Source organism: Cyclopterus lumpus, chromosome 16 (genome assembly GCF_009769545.1).
Source record: "Cyclopterus lumpus isolate fCycLum1 chromosome 16, fCycLum1.pri, whole genome shotgun sequence".
In the NCBI taxonomy this organism is placed as follows: domain Eukaryota; kingdom Metazoa; phylum Chordata; class Actinopteri; order Perciformes; family Cyclopteridae; genus Cyclopterus; species Cyclopterus lumpus.
The window spans coordinates 5,312,843-5,329,297 of record NC_046981.1 but is presented as its reverse complement, the minus strand read 5'-3'; the positions used below and the strand labels follow the sequence as shown (position 1 = coordinate 5,329,297).

The 16,455-nt window shown below is 41.6% G+C and overlaps 1 protein-coding gene across 1 annotated transcript in view; it reads right to left on the bottom strand.

Annotated features, from left to right (window-relative positions):
* dnah5 (dynein, axonemal, heavy chain 5) overlaps positions 1–16,455 on the bottom strand; it is a 76,838-nt gene that overhangs the window by 39,595 nt on the left and 20,788 nt on the right. Inside the window, exons 29-55 of the mRNA XM_034553377.1 lie at positions 16,239–16,301; positions 15,648–15,886; positions 14,991–15,138; positions 14,762–14,854; positions 14,386–14,585; positions 14,067–14,220; positions 13,816–13,979; positions 13,423–13,579; positions 13,028–13,240; positions 12,717–12,941; positions 11,564–11,736; positions 9,942–10,012; positions 9,514–9,621; positions 9,104–9,291; positions 8,090–8,284; positions 7,434–7,568; positions 7,137–7,244; positions 6,340–6,493; positions 5,994–6,140; positions 4,273–4,514; positions 3,799–3,975; positions 3,193–3,397; positions 2,812–2,954; positions 2,075–2,209; positions 1,633–1,755; positions 1,155–1,368; positions 703–926 (exon numbers count right to left, since the gene is read on the bottom strand). Coding sequence (XP_034409268.1) covers positions 703–926; positions 1,155–1,368; positions 1,633–1,755; positions 2,075–2,209; positions 2,812–2,954; positions 3,193–3,397; positions 3,799–3,975; positions 4,273–4,514; positions 5,994–6,140; positions 6,340–6,493; positions 7,137–7,244; positions 7,434–7,568; positions 8,090–8,284; positions 9,104–9,291; positions 9,514–9,621; positions 9,942–10,012; positions 11,564–11,736; positions 12,717–12,941; positions 13,028–13,240; positions 13,423–13,579; positions 13,816–13,979; positions 14,067–14,220; positions 14,386–14,585; positions 14,762–14,854; positions 14,991–15,138; positions 15,648–15,886; positions 16,239–16,301 — 4,398 coding nt within the window. The remainder of the gene's footprint in view (positions 1–702; positions 927–1,154; positions 1,369–1,632; positions 1,756–2,074; positions 2,210–2,811; positions 2,955–3,192; positions 3,398–3,798; positions 3,976–4,272; positions 4,515–5,993; positions 6,141–6,339; positions 6,494–7,136; positions 7,245–7,433; positions 7,569–8,089; positions 8,285–9,103; positions 9,292–9,513; positions 9,622–9,941; positions 10,013–11,563; positions 11,737–12,716; positions 12,942–13,027; positions 13,241–13,422; positions 13,580–13,815; positions 13,980–14,066; positions 14,221–14,385; positions 14,586–14,761; positions 14,855–14,990; positions 15,139–15,647; positions 15,887–16,238; positions 16,302–16,455) is intronic.

Here is a 16,455-nt window from a genome sequence, read left to right as displayed (position 1 = left end):
AAAAGGGATAAGCGAATAACAGCATTGAGCAGAGACACCCTGGAGCATTTACTTGCTCTGAAAAAAAAAATTAATTAAGCCAGAAATTGATTCGATGTATTGATTGTAGGAATTTTGCGTTTGTAGCCTCAGCAGGGATGTTGAGCATGTGTGTCTACACTCTTGGTAGCCTGCAGTAGAAGATGCATTTCATTGTGTTATATTATTCAGCAAGATCTGAGCTTGCAGTGCAAGAATGTTCTCTGCTTCCCTCCCAATAAACACTTCTGTCCCTCTCCGTGAGTGTAAATATGCAGTCCTACATTAGCACTACCACATAGGTGAGGGTTTGATCTGGATCTTTAGGGGTTTCTGCACAACTCTAGTCTATTATAAGCTACTCTGCAGCACGCTACACTTCACTCTATGCTCCGTTTGCTCTCTGGGACTACTGGGAGCAATAATGTTACGGCACTTCAGCGCTACCTTTTTGCGTTTTGATTGATGATACAGTGAAATATTTGTTAAGGAATATTCATAGAAGTTGTGTCAGTTTAACTTTTGAATTGATTATTTCCCTTTGTCATATCCATACATTCCTGTGAACACAGGATGTAAAATGGTAAAGAAATCAGTTTCAACGAGTAGAAACCCAGTCACGTTAAGCATCTTTCATAAAAATGTGACATTTTACATTTGAGAATCAATCAAAACAGCTCTTACCTGGACAGAGCTCACCACCTCCGCGGTGGTATTGAGCATGCCTTGCCAGATCCTGGACAGATCCCTCAGGTTGAAGATGTAGTGGAACTTGGCGGGAGTTGGAAGCATCTTGACCTTGGTCGACTGCCAGAGACGGCGGGTCAGCGACACCAAACGGAGTACGGTGCTTCGAACCTCATCGACAAAACCGCGACGTGCACAGAAGTGGCCCCGACCAATCACACCTGTAGAATAGGTTCAACGGTGGGGGTAGTGGAGGGTGGGAAAGTGCCCATAGCATATCTTTTTAATTATAAAAGAACAGTATAGGACACAGCACATTCTCTATGGATCATTGAATCTTGTAATAATTCTAGTAACTTTGCACCGTAGCGTCGTCCTTATCAGTTTAATCGAATGTTTTGATTCAATACATACATCCATAATGATTCCACTGCACTCTTTTCACTCACCAAATATCTTGTCAATGGAAGCGTTGGAGGGCAGCGTACAGTTAAAGATGGAGAACTGCCTTTTCAGCCTCTGTGGGATGTCATTACGGCCTCCTCCTGGATGGATCATAGCTGCTAGGAACTGAACATCCACAATATTGGTGAACTCTCCCGGTTTCTCCAGATTGAAGAACCCATTTTGCTCCATCAGCTGCCTGACAATCTCATTAGTGACCTGTGATGAAGGACAAAAAAAAAAAAGCCAGTTTAAATCAAGAGGAGGATTATTTGTTATTAGTTCATGTTTGCCTTTTTGTTTATTTAATTGGATCATTACATTATGTCACTGAAATGTGACCTAAAGATGAAATGGTCTAAAATGTAATCAATCAAAAATGACTTGAAATTAAATGATTATGTTACAAAAAAAAGGACATAAATGGAAATTAATTAGTTCATTTTTAGTTTTCCAAATAAAAATGTGAAAATTATCCCTAACCTGGTCTCCCCATTCGTTGATGACAGGCATGTTGATATCATCTATAAAAATTGACATTTTCTTCCCAGCAGGAGGTCCATAAGTGGTCCCCATTCTTTTATCCACGTAGCTCTCTACTGTCCTCTAAAAAAGAAAAACGTAGAGAGCAAAGAAACATTTAAAGACAACAAATATGGTAAAAAGAGTGCGAAAAGGAAAGATCTGGTAAGTTCCGTGCAGACATAATTCTTAGTTACAGCTCGATCATTGTGCACTTTAGCCATGAACATTAAAAAGACAGTGGCCTGCACATTATTAGTCAGACCAATCAATGCTACTTCACAAGGCTATGATAATCCATAACAAGTTCACACAGATGTAGAGCAGCCATCTTCAGAAGGAGAGAGACAGCCCGTGGTAAAAACTAATTAAAAAGGGACGTAAACTCAGAGTTTTGCTTTACCTGGAACATGAGTGGTGTGGTGGCGGAAGAGAAGTTGAGACACTTCCCCATGTGGGTCTCAGGATCATACTGTGACATGTAGCCCTTGAGGATCACAGTCTTTGCTGTTCCTTGTTCTCCAATCAGCAAAACAGCCTGGGGAAATGTATATTTTTTTTGTCAGGCTAAGTTTAATGCATGACAAATCTCAATATGCACATTAAATGAAGGTTTCTATGAAATTGGATATGTCAACATGACTAAATTGCAACCTGAAATGGCAGTTAATTATTCTGTTGAGCTTGAGATGTAAACTGTAGGCCAAAACTATAGTTATTGTGTCCTGAAATTTGACTGAGCGCCAGCATATTATTGCAGAGTGCCAGATGGTGGAGCATTTGTCTCTCAAGCACAGAATTGATCAAAATGGTTCAATAGTAGATCTCTCCTGCCATGTTATTGATCTGTGTGTGCATGTGTGCCTACACAGCTGTATCCAGGACTAAATAAAGCATTGCACACTGAATAGAGAAGAGACTAAATCTAAAACCCATAAATTCTCTATGAAGTTGTCCGTGTACTAAATGTTCCTGTTTACAGTTCCTTTTTAGGACATGTGTCATTCGAAACATGAGTCACTGAAACACATCAAGTGGCACCTTCAGACTTCTAACGAGTTTTAATGAATGGAGCGTTACATTTTAGACTGGCAGTATAAAGATAGACCAGTACTCGAGTTCCCTTTTAACAAACCTCACCTTGCCCTGCTTGGCGATGGTCTGAATCAGGAAATCCGTTTTAACATTGTCCACATTGGGGACCAAGATGGAGCTGTACTCTGGGGTGAATTCAGATGGGTACACATACTCCTCCACTCTGGTGCTCCAGTGGACCCATTGACCTTGAAGAAGAATGAACGTGCACGCGTTGAAAAAAAGATATGTATCGGCACAAAATATGATTTGCAAGTCGTCTTCAAATTGAAAACATATTTGATATGTGCGATTTGATAAACGTACACCTGCTGCGAAATGGGGTGCAACGTGAGGCATAATGTTTCTGCTTGTCAAGGAGCAGCTTCGATATTTGCTGGCATTTAATCTACAGGTGACAACATCTGTTTATCAATGCATGCATACCATCTGCTGTGACGTGGTAGTCAAACATGGTGTCGTCACTATCAAGAGGGATGTCTGGCAGGTTTAGACAGATGCTGTCATTCCCTCTGAGCCAGATCTCCATCTTTCTCCGGTCATCCAGTTCAAGGAGGGCTCCAGTGCTCCACATTAGGGCAAAGACGTACAGACGCTCTAAGTGCTCTCTGGATAACTCACCACACTGCTCCTGCAGAGAAACATCTACTTTAGATCAAGGACTTTGTTTAAAAAAAAATTTAAAAAAAAAAAATGATTTAAAAAAAGAAGGGGAGCACATCAAAAGTGAAAAAAAATCTCACTTTTTACTGAGCATAGTTGTCTGAGCGTAATGCTGTATGGGTTCAAGCCTATACAGCATGTCACAAAGCGCATAACATATAGTACATGGTCACAATAGATGCCTACATGGTAATCTCATAAAGTGGCCAATGACCTTTAAAAAGGAGCAAGACTTTATTGGCTATAAAGAGTAACAATGGATCACAGAACTACTACTCAAGACTATCCAATAGCATCCAACACTGTGGTCCTTTTCTTAAATGACTAATACACACAGTGTCCCATGGATGGGAACAGTTGTAATCCTACCCTTGGCGGTATGAGTCCCTGCAGCATGTTGATGCACTGCATGATGACAAAGGCCTCAAGCATGTCCATCTTGAACTCCAGCGACTGCACACAGAAGCGGTAGAGCTCGGAGAAGGAGGACGAGAAGAGTTCCCTCAGCACCTCTGCTTCCTGAGGGAAGCGTTTCTTCAACCAACCCTGAGAAGAAAAAACACCCCAATAGCAAAGATTATATTATGTTTCAAAGAACACAGTGTGTATGTGCTGTTGTGTAGCCCAGTTGTGTGAGGTGTATTTCTAGATGCAGCAGAAATGTCAAGCCTTCTGAACCAAGATAAGCAAGTGATCTTGCGTCCTCAAGGCGCCCGAGGGTGCCGCAGATCTAGATCTCAATCTTACTTTGCCGGTACATACTGTAATACCGTAATAAGCACCACCATTTTCAATTTCTGTGGAGGGATACAAAAACAAAATCAAATGTGTTAGTCAATTCACCTCCAGTATAGGGCTCCAGTTGAGCACGGAGGAGCTCATGAACACCATTCCATTGCGTGAGACTGTGGCTGGAGAGGCATTGTCGATGTTGTGTGGCTCAAACACCACTTTGCAGTTGGGTGCCATGGGTATACGATCTCCATTTGCCAGCGTCAGAGTCCTGTTGTCGTCCAAAACTGAGTTTAAGTTCTCGATCCAGATTGCATCGACAGGTCCATCCAGGACTATCCAGATGTGCTCCCCTGAGATAGAAAACAGTGTCTTAGTACATGTACATGTGCTCACTCTATTTCTATGGGTTCTACAATATAAAAATAATTATATTATTATTATATAAAATAAATTGCCAATACAGAAATATCATAAATTATAATGAAAATATTGTTTTTTTTAAACACAAGACTGTATTATTTAGGCTGTCTGTATAGCTGCTGGCCATTATTGAATGTGGGGCGTGCTGCTGTGAGATAAGTAAGCTTGTTTTGTCCAATAAAGACGTTTGATGTTGCTCTGTCATCACTGACCTAAAGTCTTTTACCAAAGGACTCAGTTTCGAGTCAAAATAATGTATAACTTATACGACTGCTTTCATGCACATGAGTCACAAGCTGCTTTTCTACACAGAGGTCCTTAAAATAGATCATGCTTCGGATGCTGTTGCTGAACCACATTGTGAATACGGTCTGTTTTCCCAAGGCATTTTATTTCCTTGAAGAATTCTCCACTCAGGACTCAGGTCAAAAATCTAAACCGCCTTCTTTTCTAGACTGGAATCCTGTCTGATCAAAGCAACGCACTGCACACGGCACAGTTTGAACAGAACGCATCCTGCTCAAAGATATGTATATTCATACTCATGCACACATGCATTTTAATATGTAAGTGTGTAGGATTAAGAGTGAACGGAAAGATTAAACATCTGTTGGTGCTGCTTTGAACTCTGGCTGTAAGGATGTCCCAGGAGATTTCACTGCAAAGTAATACCATACTGGTTGAACCCAAAGTTCTTACAGAAAAGTATAATCTATATAGATTACACTATTTAGATCATTTGAGCAATCATTTCTTAACCCAGCAGGAACCTCTCTCGTGTTTTTATTTATTATTATTATGAAGGTAGATTTGTGTCTTTATTACGCAAAATCATTTTTTTTGAGGACATGGAGGTAAGTTGACATTATATTGCTCTGTTTTGACATGGAGGGCTGCTGTGCTGCTACAACGTACCTCCATGTCCTCTTCACAGCACCTCTTAGCTCATTCAGCAGTGTATGCCCCGCCCACTGTGTCCAAACTCAACTCCTAGCTTTTCGTTTTGAGAGCAACTTTTTTTTTTGAGAGCAAAGGTTTTTTGCAGCAAATATATTTTATTTGCAGCCAAACATTCTAGTTTTATAAGCAAAACTAACACATCATTTATTGTCATTGACTTTTTTTGTCATGATGTTGTTAGGAAACAAAGATCCCTTATTTGCCAATTATACACTTATTACAGCTTTTTTTCAGCTTAGAGCACACCTGTGATATCTGAAGAGATTCAGGTCATGAAGCAAAAATGCTCGACACACCTTTATTATTCTCTCATTTACACAAAATGTGATTTATTTATTTTCTTTATGAGTGAGAACTCTTTGAAACAAAAGCTCATTTATAAATCGTTTATATTCTTTATTCATCTCCGCTCAGCTCAATCGAAGTGTGAAACCAAGAAGCAACCTGACCTTTCTTTGCTTTCAGAGTCTTCCTCCAAAGTGTAGAAAAGATGCCGTCGGTCCAGTCATTTGTGGCCACATCCAATCGACCAAACATCTGAGGCGCTGTGATGGCTTTTGGGTTCATGCGCATCTCTTTGTGCGGCTGACCACACTCTGAGAAAACATTGACAGAAACGTTTGCTTTACTTGCGCGGTAAGCGTATCGAACATGCCGCATTTATTCAAGCAAAAATGTGCACACAAAAAAAACACATTGGTGAGTTTTCTAAAGTTTAAAAAAAGGCAGAAAAGACGATTCTTGATTGGTTGGTCTTTTTCTCTGACACACGCAGTTACACGCACAAAATCCTACCCGTCATAGCTCTCATCAGCGTATGTATGCAAGTGGTCTTTCCGGCCCCACTGGGCCCGAGGGCCATCATGCCGTGTCGGACCCTCTGTGTCTCAAACAGCTGGATGACCTTTAGCTTCCAGGGCGGGTGACTGATCAGACCTGCATCCTCGACCTGAGGGAGCACAAATACAGGGTGCACATATTTACCATGCTAAGCAAATAAGTATACAAAGTACGATGACATGATGATACTGTAAGGTTATGCTTCTCTTGCCTTTTTTGTATTTAGTCATTCTTGGTTTCCTGTTTAATTTTATCCTCGCATCTCTTCTAGTGTCTCTACTTCCTGCCTGTGTGTTTGATTGCCCTGATTAGTTTCGCCTGTGCCTTGTTATCCACCCTTTCGTTTAGTTTCTAAACTCACTCCCAGGTCATCTTCGAACTGACCGCAGCAGCTGCAATTTAAAGATCTGACGTTTGACTCTCTATTTTCTTTGCACTGTGGTTTCCACTGTTACTGAGGTTAGCTCCTCGACAAATGGTAAATGACACCATTTGTATTCCTTTGGGTGCTATATCTGGAGGCGTTTAAGAGTGACATGAAAGATACAGCAGTCTCACAGTCCATTAGTCTTTTGTCGGATTTGACTTCGCTTCTGCATTTCTCTCTCTCTCTCTCACCCTCTGTTTACTGTTTCTGACATCCTTCTTTACTCTCTCCCTCTTTCATCCATCCCTATATCCTACTGTGTCTCTCTGCCATTTCTCTCTCCCTCGCAAACATAGACAAACTCATCCCTCACTCCTTCCCCTACCTGATAGTCGATGGCAGCCTCTAGTTCAGGGTAGCCTGCTTTATCAAGTTGGATCCCAGGGAAGAGGTCCTCAATCAAGCTCAGGAAGAGTGGCTCATCTTCATCGATCTAAACAAACGTGTGTTCAAATAGACAAGTTATCAAAAAACATACATAAAACACTGAGAATGATTCATCTTAAATCGGTTTGGCTAGTATCTTTGGTTACTGATTTCTATGAAAATGCATCAAAAGAAATACAAATGTCGAGATTCTCTATTAGATGCTCTATTGTATTCTATTCTATTCTAGACTGACCAACTTGGATAAGTTCATGTCCCTGAGGACCCTCATGACGATGGTGGACTCTGTGTCACTGGGGTTGGCCCGCTTGGCTGCTCCCAGGGTTCTCAGTACTGAAAGGATGTTCCGGAGCCCAAAATCATAGTGAACCTGGACAACCACAAATAGCCATTTAGATGTCAATCATCATCATCATCATCATCATCATCATCATCGTCATCGTCATCTTTTCAAGTTTAAAGCCTCTCTAACGAGCATTTACAAGTATTTAAATAATCTTCGCTGTAAATTATATTGTAATGTAGCCCAACAAGTAATTTGACTACGAACCAAGAATGAAATTGAAACATGAATCAAAGACTGCTGCCACAACATTGTGAGGCATTAAGCTTTAGGCCCTAATAGTGACTTAGAAATCTTGCATTATTTTCCAAACACCTATAAATTGAGCACTAATAGAGCAAAGAAGGCTCTGCACACATGGGTCCAAGTATTTGATCATGATGCCAAGCTGGAACTCTTCGTTGAGCAACATGTTCATCAAAAGAGAATTGTCCTGTTCATTGATGTATCCTTAGTGTTTGTATATGTTGTGTTTCGGACCTATTAAACAAGAAAGTGTCACAATTTGTCTTTTTTTTTTTGCAATCAGATCTCATCCATTGTTTTACCTGTTTGGAGAGTTGCTCCTCACACAGCTTGTACAGAGTGAAGAACTTGCGGGCCAGCTCCATGTTGTCTATGAACCCACAACTGGCCAGTTTTACCCGAATGATGATCTGACGATCAGGAACCATCATGGCCACACAGCGGAAGTTGATCTTCAGGTTCTCAGGAAGCTCCTGGCGTCCTGCATAACCCGGGTTCTGATTACATAGGAAGAGAAAAATAAAATTGGATAAAACACTTAAATTATAATTATGAGGAAATGTAATCGTGCATAGTGTATCCCATAGAACTTTAGATCTGAGATTCTACGTTACCAAAATAATATTTTAAATAATTACAAAAAAAGAGCCAGTTACATGCAATTTGTATAATTTACAACATGTACTGCATGTGCACACACCCTACAAAGTCTCTTAATGACAATACACAAAAAAAAGAAAGAAAAATCCTAAATTTATGCTGTAACATCATTAAAGTTCATAGCACTATCCTTCAGCTCGTTAAATCCCTATGGACACAGCTCAGGCCCTCCTCTCCACAGAGCCTGCCTTTGATCACTGTCCACACGCGCCCACACACAGGCACACGCACACACACACACACACACACTGACGTGACAATTATACCACTGTTCTATGTTCAATGACTTGCCTTGGGATAGTGACTGTGCCAAGTAGATACAGTGAGTACTGCAGCTGTTTCTCAGGCTGTTAGCATGTTGCTTTCTCCACTCCTTGGCACTTTTTAACCCTGTTATTTATTTATTTATTTATTTTCCTCTCCTTTCCCTCAAGAGGTTTCGCCTCTTGTCAGGCCACAGTTGAAAATAAGAATTTGTTCTTAATCTGTTTTGCCTGGCTAAATAAAGGTTAAATAAAATAAAAAATACTGTATAAGGGTAAGTATCAATACCAATCCCACCCTGGTGTTTAATATTGTTCAAACTGACTTGTGACAAAGAGACATTGCCAACATCAATCAGCATTTCTAAATAATGTCACTGCTGTGTCACTGACCATTGTAAGGAAGATGCCAAACTCTGGGCTCATTTCCACATGGTCTCCGTCGGTGAAGACAAAGTTTTTGCGACGTTCCTTCTTGCACGTGAGAACTATGGCAATCTGCTGGGCGGCCACCGACAACACTGGGAGGTCAATGCGGTTGAACTCGTCAAAACAGCCCCAAGAACCAGACTGAGCCAGGCCTGGAAATCAGAAACTGTATGGTCACTCCGTTGCAAATCAATTAATTGCACTCCGAACTCTAAACTCCAAAATATAGGTAATATACACAATTTTCTCTTCTGTGGTTCCCATATCTCATTCCAAACCCCTCAAGCTTTCCATAAAACGTTTACCCTTTACGTTTTCTGGTGCTGCTTTATTTGCAATAACATAATTGCATGGTTTTGCCTCGTGACTCTTACCTTTAAATATTCTTCCCAGACCTCTGAAGTCCATCTGATCAGAACAGTTGAAGACCACAACAAACTTTCCCAGACAGCGGCCCATGTCTTTTGTGGTCTCCGTCTTGCCTAATAACAAAAAAACATATCAAATGTTTACCTACTAATAATAGTAATAATAATAATTTATTCTATCCTGTCTCATTAATCATTTCACAACCCTATACAGATATCGTGGGACCCCGTGGTGAGGTCCCGACCCCCAGGTAAGGTGTCACTGCTGTAAAGCGACAAGATCACAGATAGATAGAAGAAGTCAATATATTGTTGTCATCATTTCATAATCTTGGTGTTATTTTACTTTACTTTTATTTACATGTCTGCGGGGAAAGTTTCCTAATTGGATAAAATCAGTATTTCATGGTCACACTTTTAGGCCTCAGTCTTACCTGTCCCTGCAGGACCAGCGGGGGCTCCACCCATACTCATACCGAGAGCCTGGGCGAGGGTGATGTAGCACCTGACCGAACATGGACAGGAAAGGCAGTTCAGAGGGATAATCAGGTTAAGAATGCGCTTCCTCACAAAGCAGTTTTCATTTCATAGGACGTCGGGCACGGCTCGAGAATGCTGCCCCTGAGGATGGTGGGGGTTCAGTATCTTGCTCAAGGACACTTCAGCAGAGAGGATGACCGGCACGGGGACCGACCCATGAACAATCATAGTAAAACTGCACCTGCAACTCACTTTGTGTCCTTCAGAGGCTGTCGAGCAAAATGAGATGAAAAGAGGAACAAAAATAATAATAATTCAAATCACTATTGTCGCTTTTGCCTTCTTGCGATACCACTTCCACCTTTACTCGTTTTTGTCTTTCACATTCTCCGTCCTTCATCCTCTCTGCGACGGCAACCGGTTTTGGAAAAGTAAAGAGAGTGAGTGATGGAAAGGAAAGCAGCACAGCACATACTAACAAAAGAGAAGGAATCGGATATATTATTATATTATATATATATATAGAAGCTACAGGCGGCCTTGCCACCTTTGGCCATAAAGACCACATGCCACTTCTTTGGAGAGCTGCTGTCTATTGATAGCCCCCTCCTTGCTGCTGTCTCCTCTCATCTCTTTCTCCTTGACTCTCATCTTGTTTCCCTCCGTCTCTTCTCATATTTCCTTCTCTGTGTGAATTAGTCTGACACAGGCTGCTGACCTCCCACTGGCTGATTCTCTTCCCCTCTCTGTCAGTCATACCATCTGTCAGTGACACAGGTGATGACTACAGTGCAAGATACCTTCTCGTCCTCTCCCTATTACACCGTGCTCGCGCTCTCTCTCTCTCTCTCTCTCTCTCTCTCTCTCTCTCTCCCTCCTCAACGGGGGGGGGGGGTTCCTTAGATTGGTGCTGAGAGCATTTCAGATGACAGGGAGGCCAAAGTGAAAGGCTCAGCCAGACGCAAGTTTGTGCTGTGCCATGTTGAGAAAAAAGTGATGATACTTTTGGATAGTCTCTCCTTGCAGGCATTCTTGATGGAGTACGTAGTTGGATGGAAGTGGTTGTGTTAAAGGTTCTCTAAATGATATTCACAGCATCCATAACACTATTTGTAATGTAAAGATGTATGGAATAATATCTACCCGAGCGGAGAATGGCACGATCCCTCTGTGTGTATTTGCACTCAGGTAAACACTGTTAGCTCTGTCAGCTGCTGATGTTGCATTGTTGTTAGCTATGAAACGCAGGCTCAACTGTAGCCATGTTGAGAGCCATGTGCATATCTAGCATATCTAGGGCCTCCACACACTCCACATGCTCTTTAAAACATGAATAACATGAATACGTAACCTTTAAAACGTGTAACCAGAGTCAAATTCCATGTATGTGCACACATACATGGCCAATAAAGCTGATTCTGATTCTGAATGTGAGATTTTTGTATAATTTGACATTACTTGCTGGTCAGTATAAAAGGTACATGCATACAATTTTAATTGTGGCTTCATGAGAGTGTGTATGTGTGTGTTTCTGTGTGTGTGTGTGTGTGTGCTCTGTTCGTGGATGACCATCTACCTGTCAGTCAACGGCGTAATGACAAGCCTCTCAGTGCAGCCCAAGAATTCATTCTGGTAGCTAAAGCCCACGTCTGTGATGTTGATGATCATCTTGTCTGAGTCCTCGTTGAAGTAGAAACGGCACTGCTTCAGCCACTCAAAGTCATTGGGGCTTTTGACATGGAGCCGGCACTGGAGGTAGAAGGGATGAGGGTAAGAGTATGGAGGAGGGAGGAAGAGAATAGAAGAGGCATGGAGAGCCACGGGGAGAGCAAAGATGGCCAGCGAAGAAAAGGAAATCCCAGGGTGCCATTCGGGAGGTAATGTGAGGTGAGAGATAAAAGCATGAAAAAGAGGGATGGAGGGGTTAAAGAGCAGGATGCATGAGTGGGCATGAGGTGACAGGAAGGTTACATTAAAAAGGTGGTAAGAAGGGGAGAGGTAGGTAAGGAGAGGATGAAAGAACAGAGGTGAACAGAAGATAAAGGTGAGTGGAGAAGAATGGCAAGAAATACAAAAGTTAGTAGGTGAATAAAATGAGAATATGGAGTACAGTGAAAAGCAGTAGCCAAATAAGCAGGGTGATGAATCGAGAGATATAATACAAAGAGATAAAAGGCATGAGCAGGATGAAGATGATGGGATAGAGGGCGTTATTATGGGAGAGTGAAGTTAGATGAAAAAGACAGAAAAACGTTTTTTTTTTTTTTTTATGTGCAGGACAAGGGTAAAATGTGTGAGTGAGAGAACATTGCAGTAGAATAAATGAATAAAAGGTACGAGGGGATTAAATAATAATCAATGCAATTTTTTTAAAACATGTCCAAATAAAGTTACTGCACATTGTTATATTCACCTTGCAGACCAGCCAGGAAATGAACTCTGCCTTGAGAGGCGACTTCAAAGACCGACTGGCCTTTCTCTAAGCATCACTTGGCTACCAATGAAAACGCTTTGAAGACTTTTGTTGATTGACTCTTTGCAGCAAACACCATGTTGTACCCTCACCCTGGGGCATCTAATTATTAAATTCAGTTTTACAAAAGGATAGCTATCTTGAGCAGGGGAATCTGATTATATCTACATGGGAGAAGCTTGTCTGTATGCTCCACTGTACATCAATATACTGAGCAATCATAAAAAAGTACTACTAAGTGATGAATAATACTGACCAGGTCGTCGAATATATCCCTTTGGTGGACATGGATGGTGATGAGGGTCTCGTATTTGGTCCTTTCCACGGCCCCCAGGTCTCTGGTGGTCATGTCAATCAGTGTGTTGAGCAGATCCAGGAAAAGCTGGTTGGTTCTGGCCATAATGCGGCGGTCATATCGAGCGTTGGTCAAAGCCTCCTCGGAGTCCCTGGTCCATATCATTTGAATACCGAGCAAGCCCACCTAGATCAAGGTCAAAGGTATGTAATGGTATGGCCCATGTTTTGAAATCTAAATGGTTGAATTTCTTTAATTGATTTATGATTTACCTGAGCAGGGAAGGAGTTGAGGAAGTCGATGAGCTGGAAGCCAGAGTCCTGGATGGCCACGGCAGCCTGTCGGATCACCAAGTGCAAAGACCTCTGGGATTCCTTGAGCAGAGCGTTGAGCCAAACCTCAACATTCCCCTCTGCTGTGACCGGGCGCTCCAGCTCCACAGTCTCGCCCTCCCGTGACGAAACAGCCAGAATACGATCGTATATCTGAGAGTGATGACATGTTTTATTGATTAGAAGGGGACAGCCTATGACATCATGTTTATATTATCTCTTTTCTACCCAATTCGGATTAGCACAGATATATGCCTCGTCAGAGAGTTTGAAAGCCGTTGCTTTGAGACACTGACCACTCATCACTCTCTAAGGAGGTCCATGAGAAACTTCACCTTGTCATGGAATCGGACACATTTGATGTTGTCGAAGACGTTGAGAAGGTGGGCCTGGATGGTGTGTGAGTCAGAGGCCTGGCCCAGGATCTCCAGCAGGGCCGGGTCCGAGACAAAGAAGAAACGAGGAAACAGCAGACGCTTCTTCTCCAAATAGCTGTTTGACAGCATGTTAACAAGAAAAACGTTACTTGCAATAGCCTGTACCAAAGCGCCTTGTGTTAGAAAACACAACAAACCAGACACATTGTGGTTGGCAGATAATCACTAAAAATGTATATTTTCCTATTAGAACAGTTTTCAATTCAGTTTTTTTTTTTTAACAACTCACACTTCAAACCTTTATATTGTTGTGAGGTGTGAGTTATTTAAATCTGAGTCCTTGGTACCCACCCTGTAAGTGACTTCTGACAAATCTCCAGCTGTTCGAGCAGGTGAGGAAGCAGCTGTCCCATAGTCTCATCTCCCACGCATGACTGGACTACATTGGGCATCTCATGGGCTCGCATCATGATCTTCACCCATGATTTGTCGATGTTAGAGAAACGCTTCGCTTCCTGAAGTTTGAGTCACATTATCAGATGTTGTACACATTGTACTAATATATATGACAAATATGACTAATTCACTGTGACTTAATCTACCTTTGGCAGCTGTTTAGCAATGTCTCCACCCACAAACACAGCCTCCAGGTAGATCCAGAGGTTCTGGACGGTCATCCAGTTTTCTATGATATCAGTAGTGTTGGAAAGATTCTGAACCCACTTCTGAATCTGGGCTTTAAATGGGGTGTTGTACCTGGGAAATATGTGACATGCATGGATGCTTAACATATACTGTACCACACACGACAACTTGTAAGATTGCCGTTATTCTACAAGGCAGGAAGGCAGATCAAGACTTATAATAATTGAATTGGCCTCGTCAAAATACTTATGATTGTGAGGATCAACATAAACATACCTGTTGCTCATTAGAGACCCCAACACCATCAGGCTGTCCTCCATGCTTGCAATGATCTCTGAAGTGCTGTCTCCTCTCAGTAGCAGTTCTCCACGGGTTTTAAAGTTGGCAAACGTAAAAGTCTTATTGTCCCACTCAGCAATCACCTGCTTCAGCTTCTGCTCAATATCACGCTCTTTCACCGCACTGATACAGATATCCTGCATGAAAACACCTCAAAAGTTGTTTAAAAAGCAGCAATACGAATGGTACTGACAAATGAAATATTGGAAAATACATTGTTTTACATGCATTACGTAAAACAATGTTTACAAAATAAAGGCACTTTTACAATTCCCTTTACTTGCATAGGTAGTAACCGACTATTCCTTCTTACCTCAATCTCCTCTTTATACTTGAGCAGAGGAGCCTCCATAATGTTGCGTAGCTTGAATGTATCACTTTCCACCTCAAAGGTATGCCCGGTCACCTGAGCACAAATCAGATAGACTTGTTTTCATATCAATTGCAAATGTCAAAACAGCAGCTATTATTATTACTGTTATTAAAAGAATAGCAGTAGGTGTTGATGATGGCTGGTGTGTTGGTGGCCTTGATTCACGAACCTCAGTGATCCTCTTCCAGTGGCGCGTCATCATCGCCTTGTTAGTCATGAGTTCCAACAGGGGGCAGCACTCGTTGAATTCATCAATTGTTTTCTTCAGGTCCATGAAAGCCTGCCACTCCTTGAGAGCACGAGGCAGCTTGCGACACCTGTAGTTAAAGGATACAATCGTTAAACTCATGGCTCATGCCTGTCTTCGAAAAACTAGATATTCATTCTGAATGAAACACGGTCCTGAAGCTGAAAGTGCGTGTCCTTTTGAGACACATGTGCGCCTGCACAGCTGCAGTGTACCCAACACTGGTGAACACGTCTAAAACTGATCAACTGTTATGTCTGTGCACACTCCCCTTCAGTGCTAGGATACAAGTCGGTGAAGTTGTGCAGCCCCTTTTCACAACAGCCTTTTTGACATGTTATAAGAGGGTAAATTAATCAAATTATGGTGAGTGTCACAGCCATTACAGCATATCTTTGCCTACCACAAGCGGTTGATCAGTTAAATAGTGTAACAGCATTGATAGTGTAACATTTAACCCATGCGCATGCAGATAAACAAAACAGGGAACCAGTGACAGATAAAAAGCTCCATTTCTACTCTACTGGGAATCTTTAATTGTAGTATTAACATTAATTTCACAGTAAATAAACTGTCCACCTGGTCTGAAAGTCCAGTAGCTCGTTATTGATCTTCTCAATGTGGATGTCGGCCCAGAGGATATCGTAGTACCCGTTGACTGTCTCGATGACATTGTTGTAAAGGCCATACAACTTCTGCAGCAGAGTCAGCTGCTTCCTAATCTCTAAGAGCTGGGGATGCTGGGTAACGGGGAGTCCAAACAGCTCCTCTCCACCTGTGTAAGTAATGTACTTCCTGAACAGGTTGTCAAATCGATTCTAAAGAAAAAAAGAACAAGACGTCACAAATCAGTACAATGATGAAAAATGTAAATTACATAAAACGATTAAAAAAAAGGCCAGTCATTGGAAATTGGAGTAAATACAGTGTATACTGTACATGGTATACATAGTACAAAAAAGCAAGTACAGTCCTGTAATTTGCAATGAATGAAAAAGATAACAAAATAAAAAAATAAAAACTACATTCCCCTTTGCTTATAATTATCATGTCATGTATAACTGACGTTGTGGGGAAGCAGGTACTTTTCCAGACCCAAATTACAAACCCACATACCGACTAAATAATGAACTTAACTATCATGCCCAGCTCAGATAATCAAATACAAACCTGGAACATGATGAGTCGATCACTGGCATCCTGAGGAGCTAGCCCCACCACCATGGGGCCATCCTGAATCAGGGAGGATTAAGTAGGTCTATGAGAACAGCAATACGCTTAGTTCATGTATTCATTATTTGCGTCTGCATTCAGCGATTAAAAAAATGTAGGTCATGCTTGTGTACCTACAAATTGTAAAAATGTGATTAGCCCAAATGTAATGTAA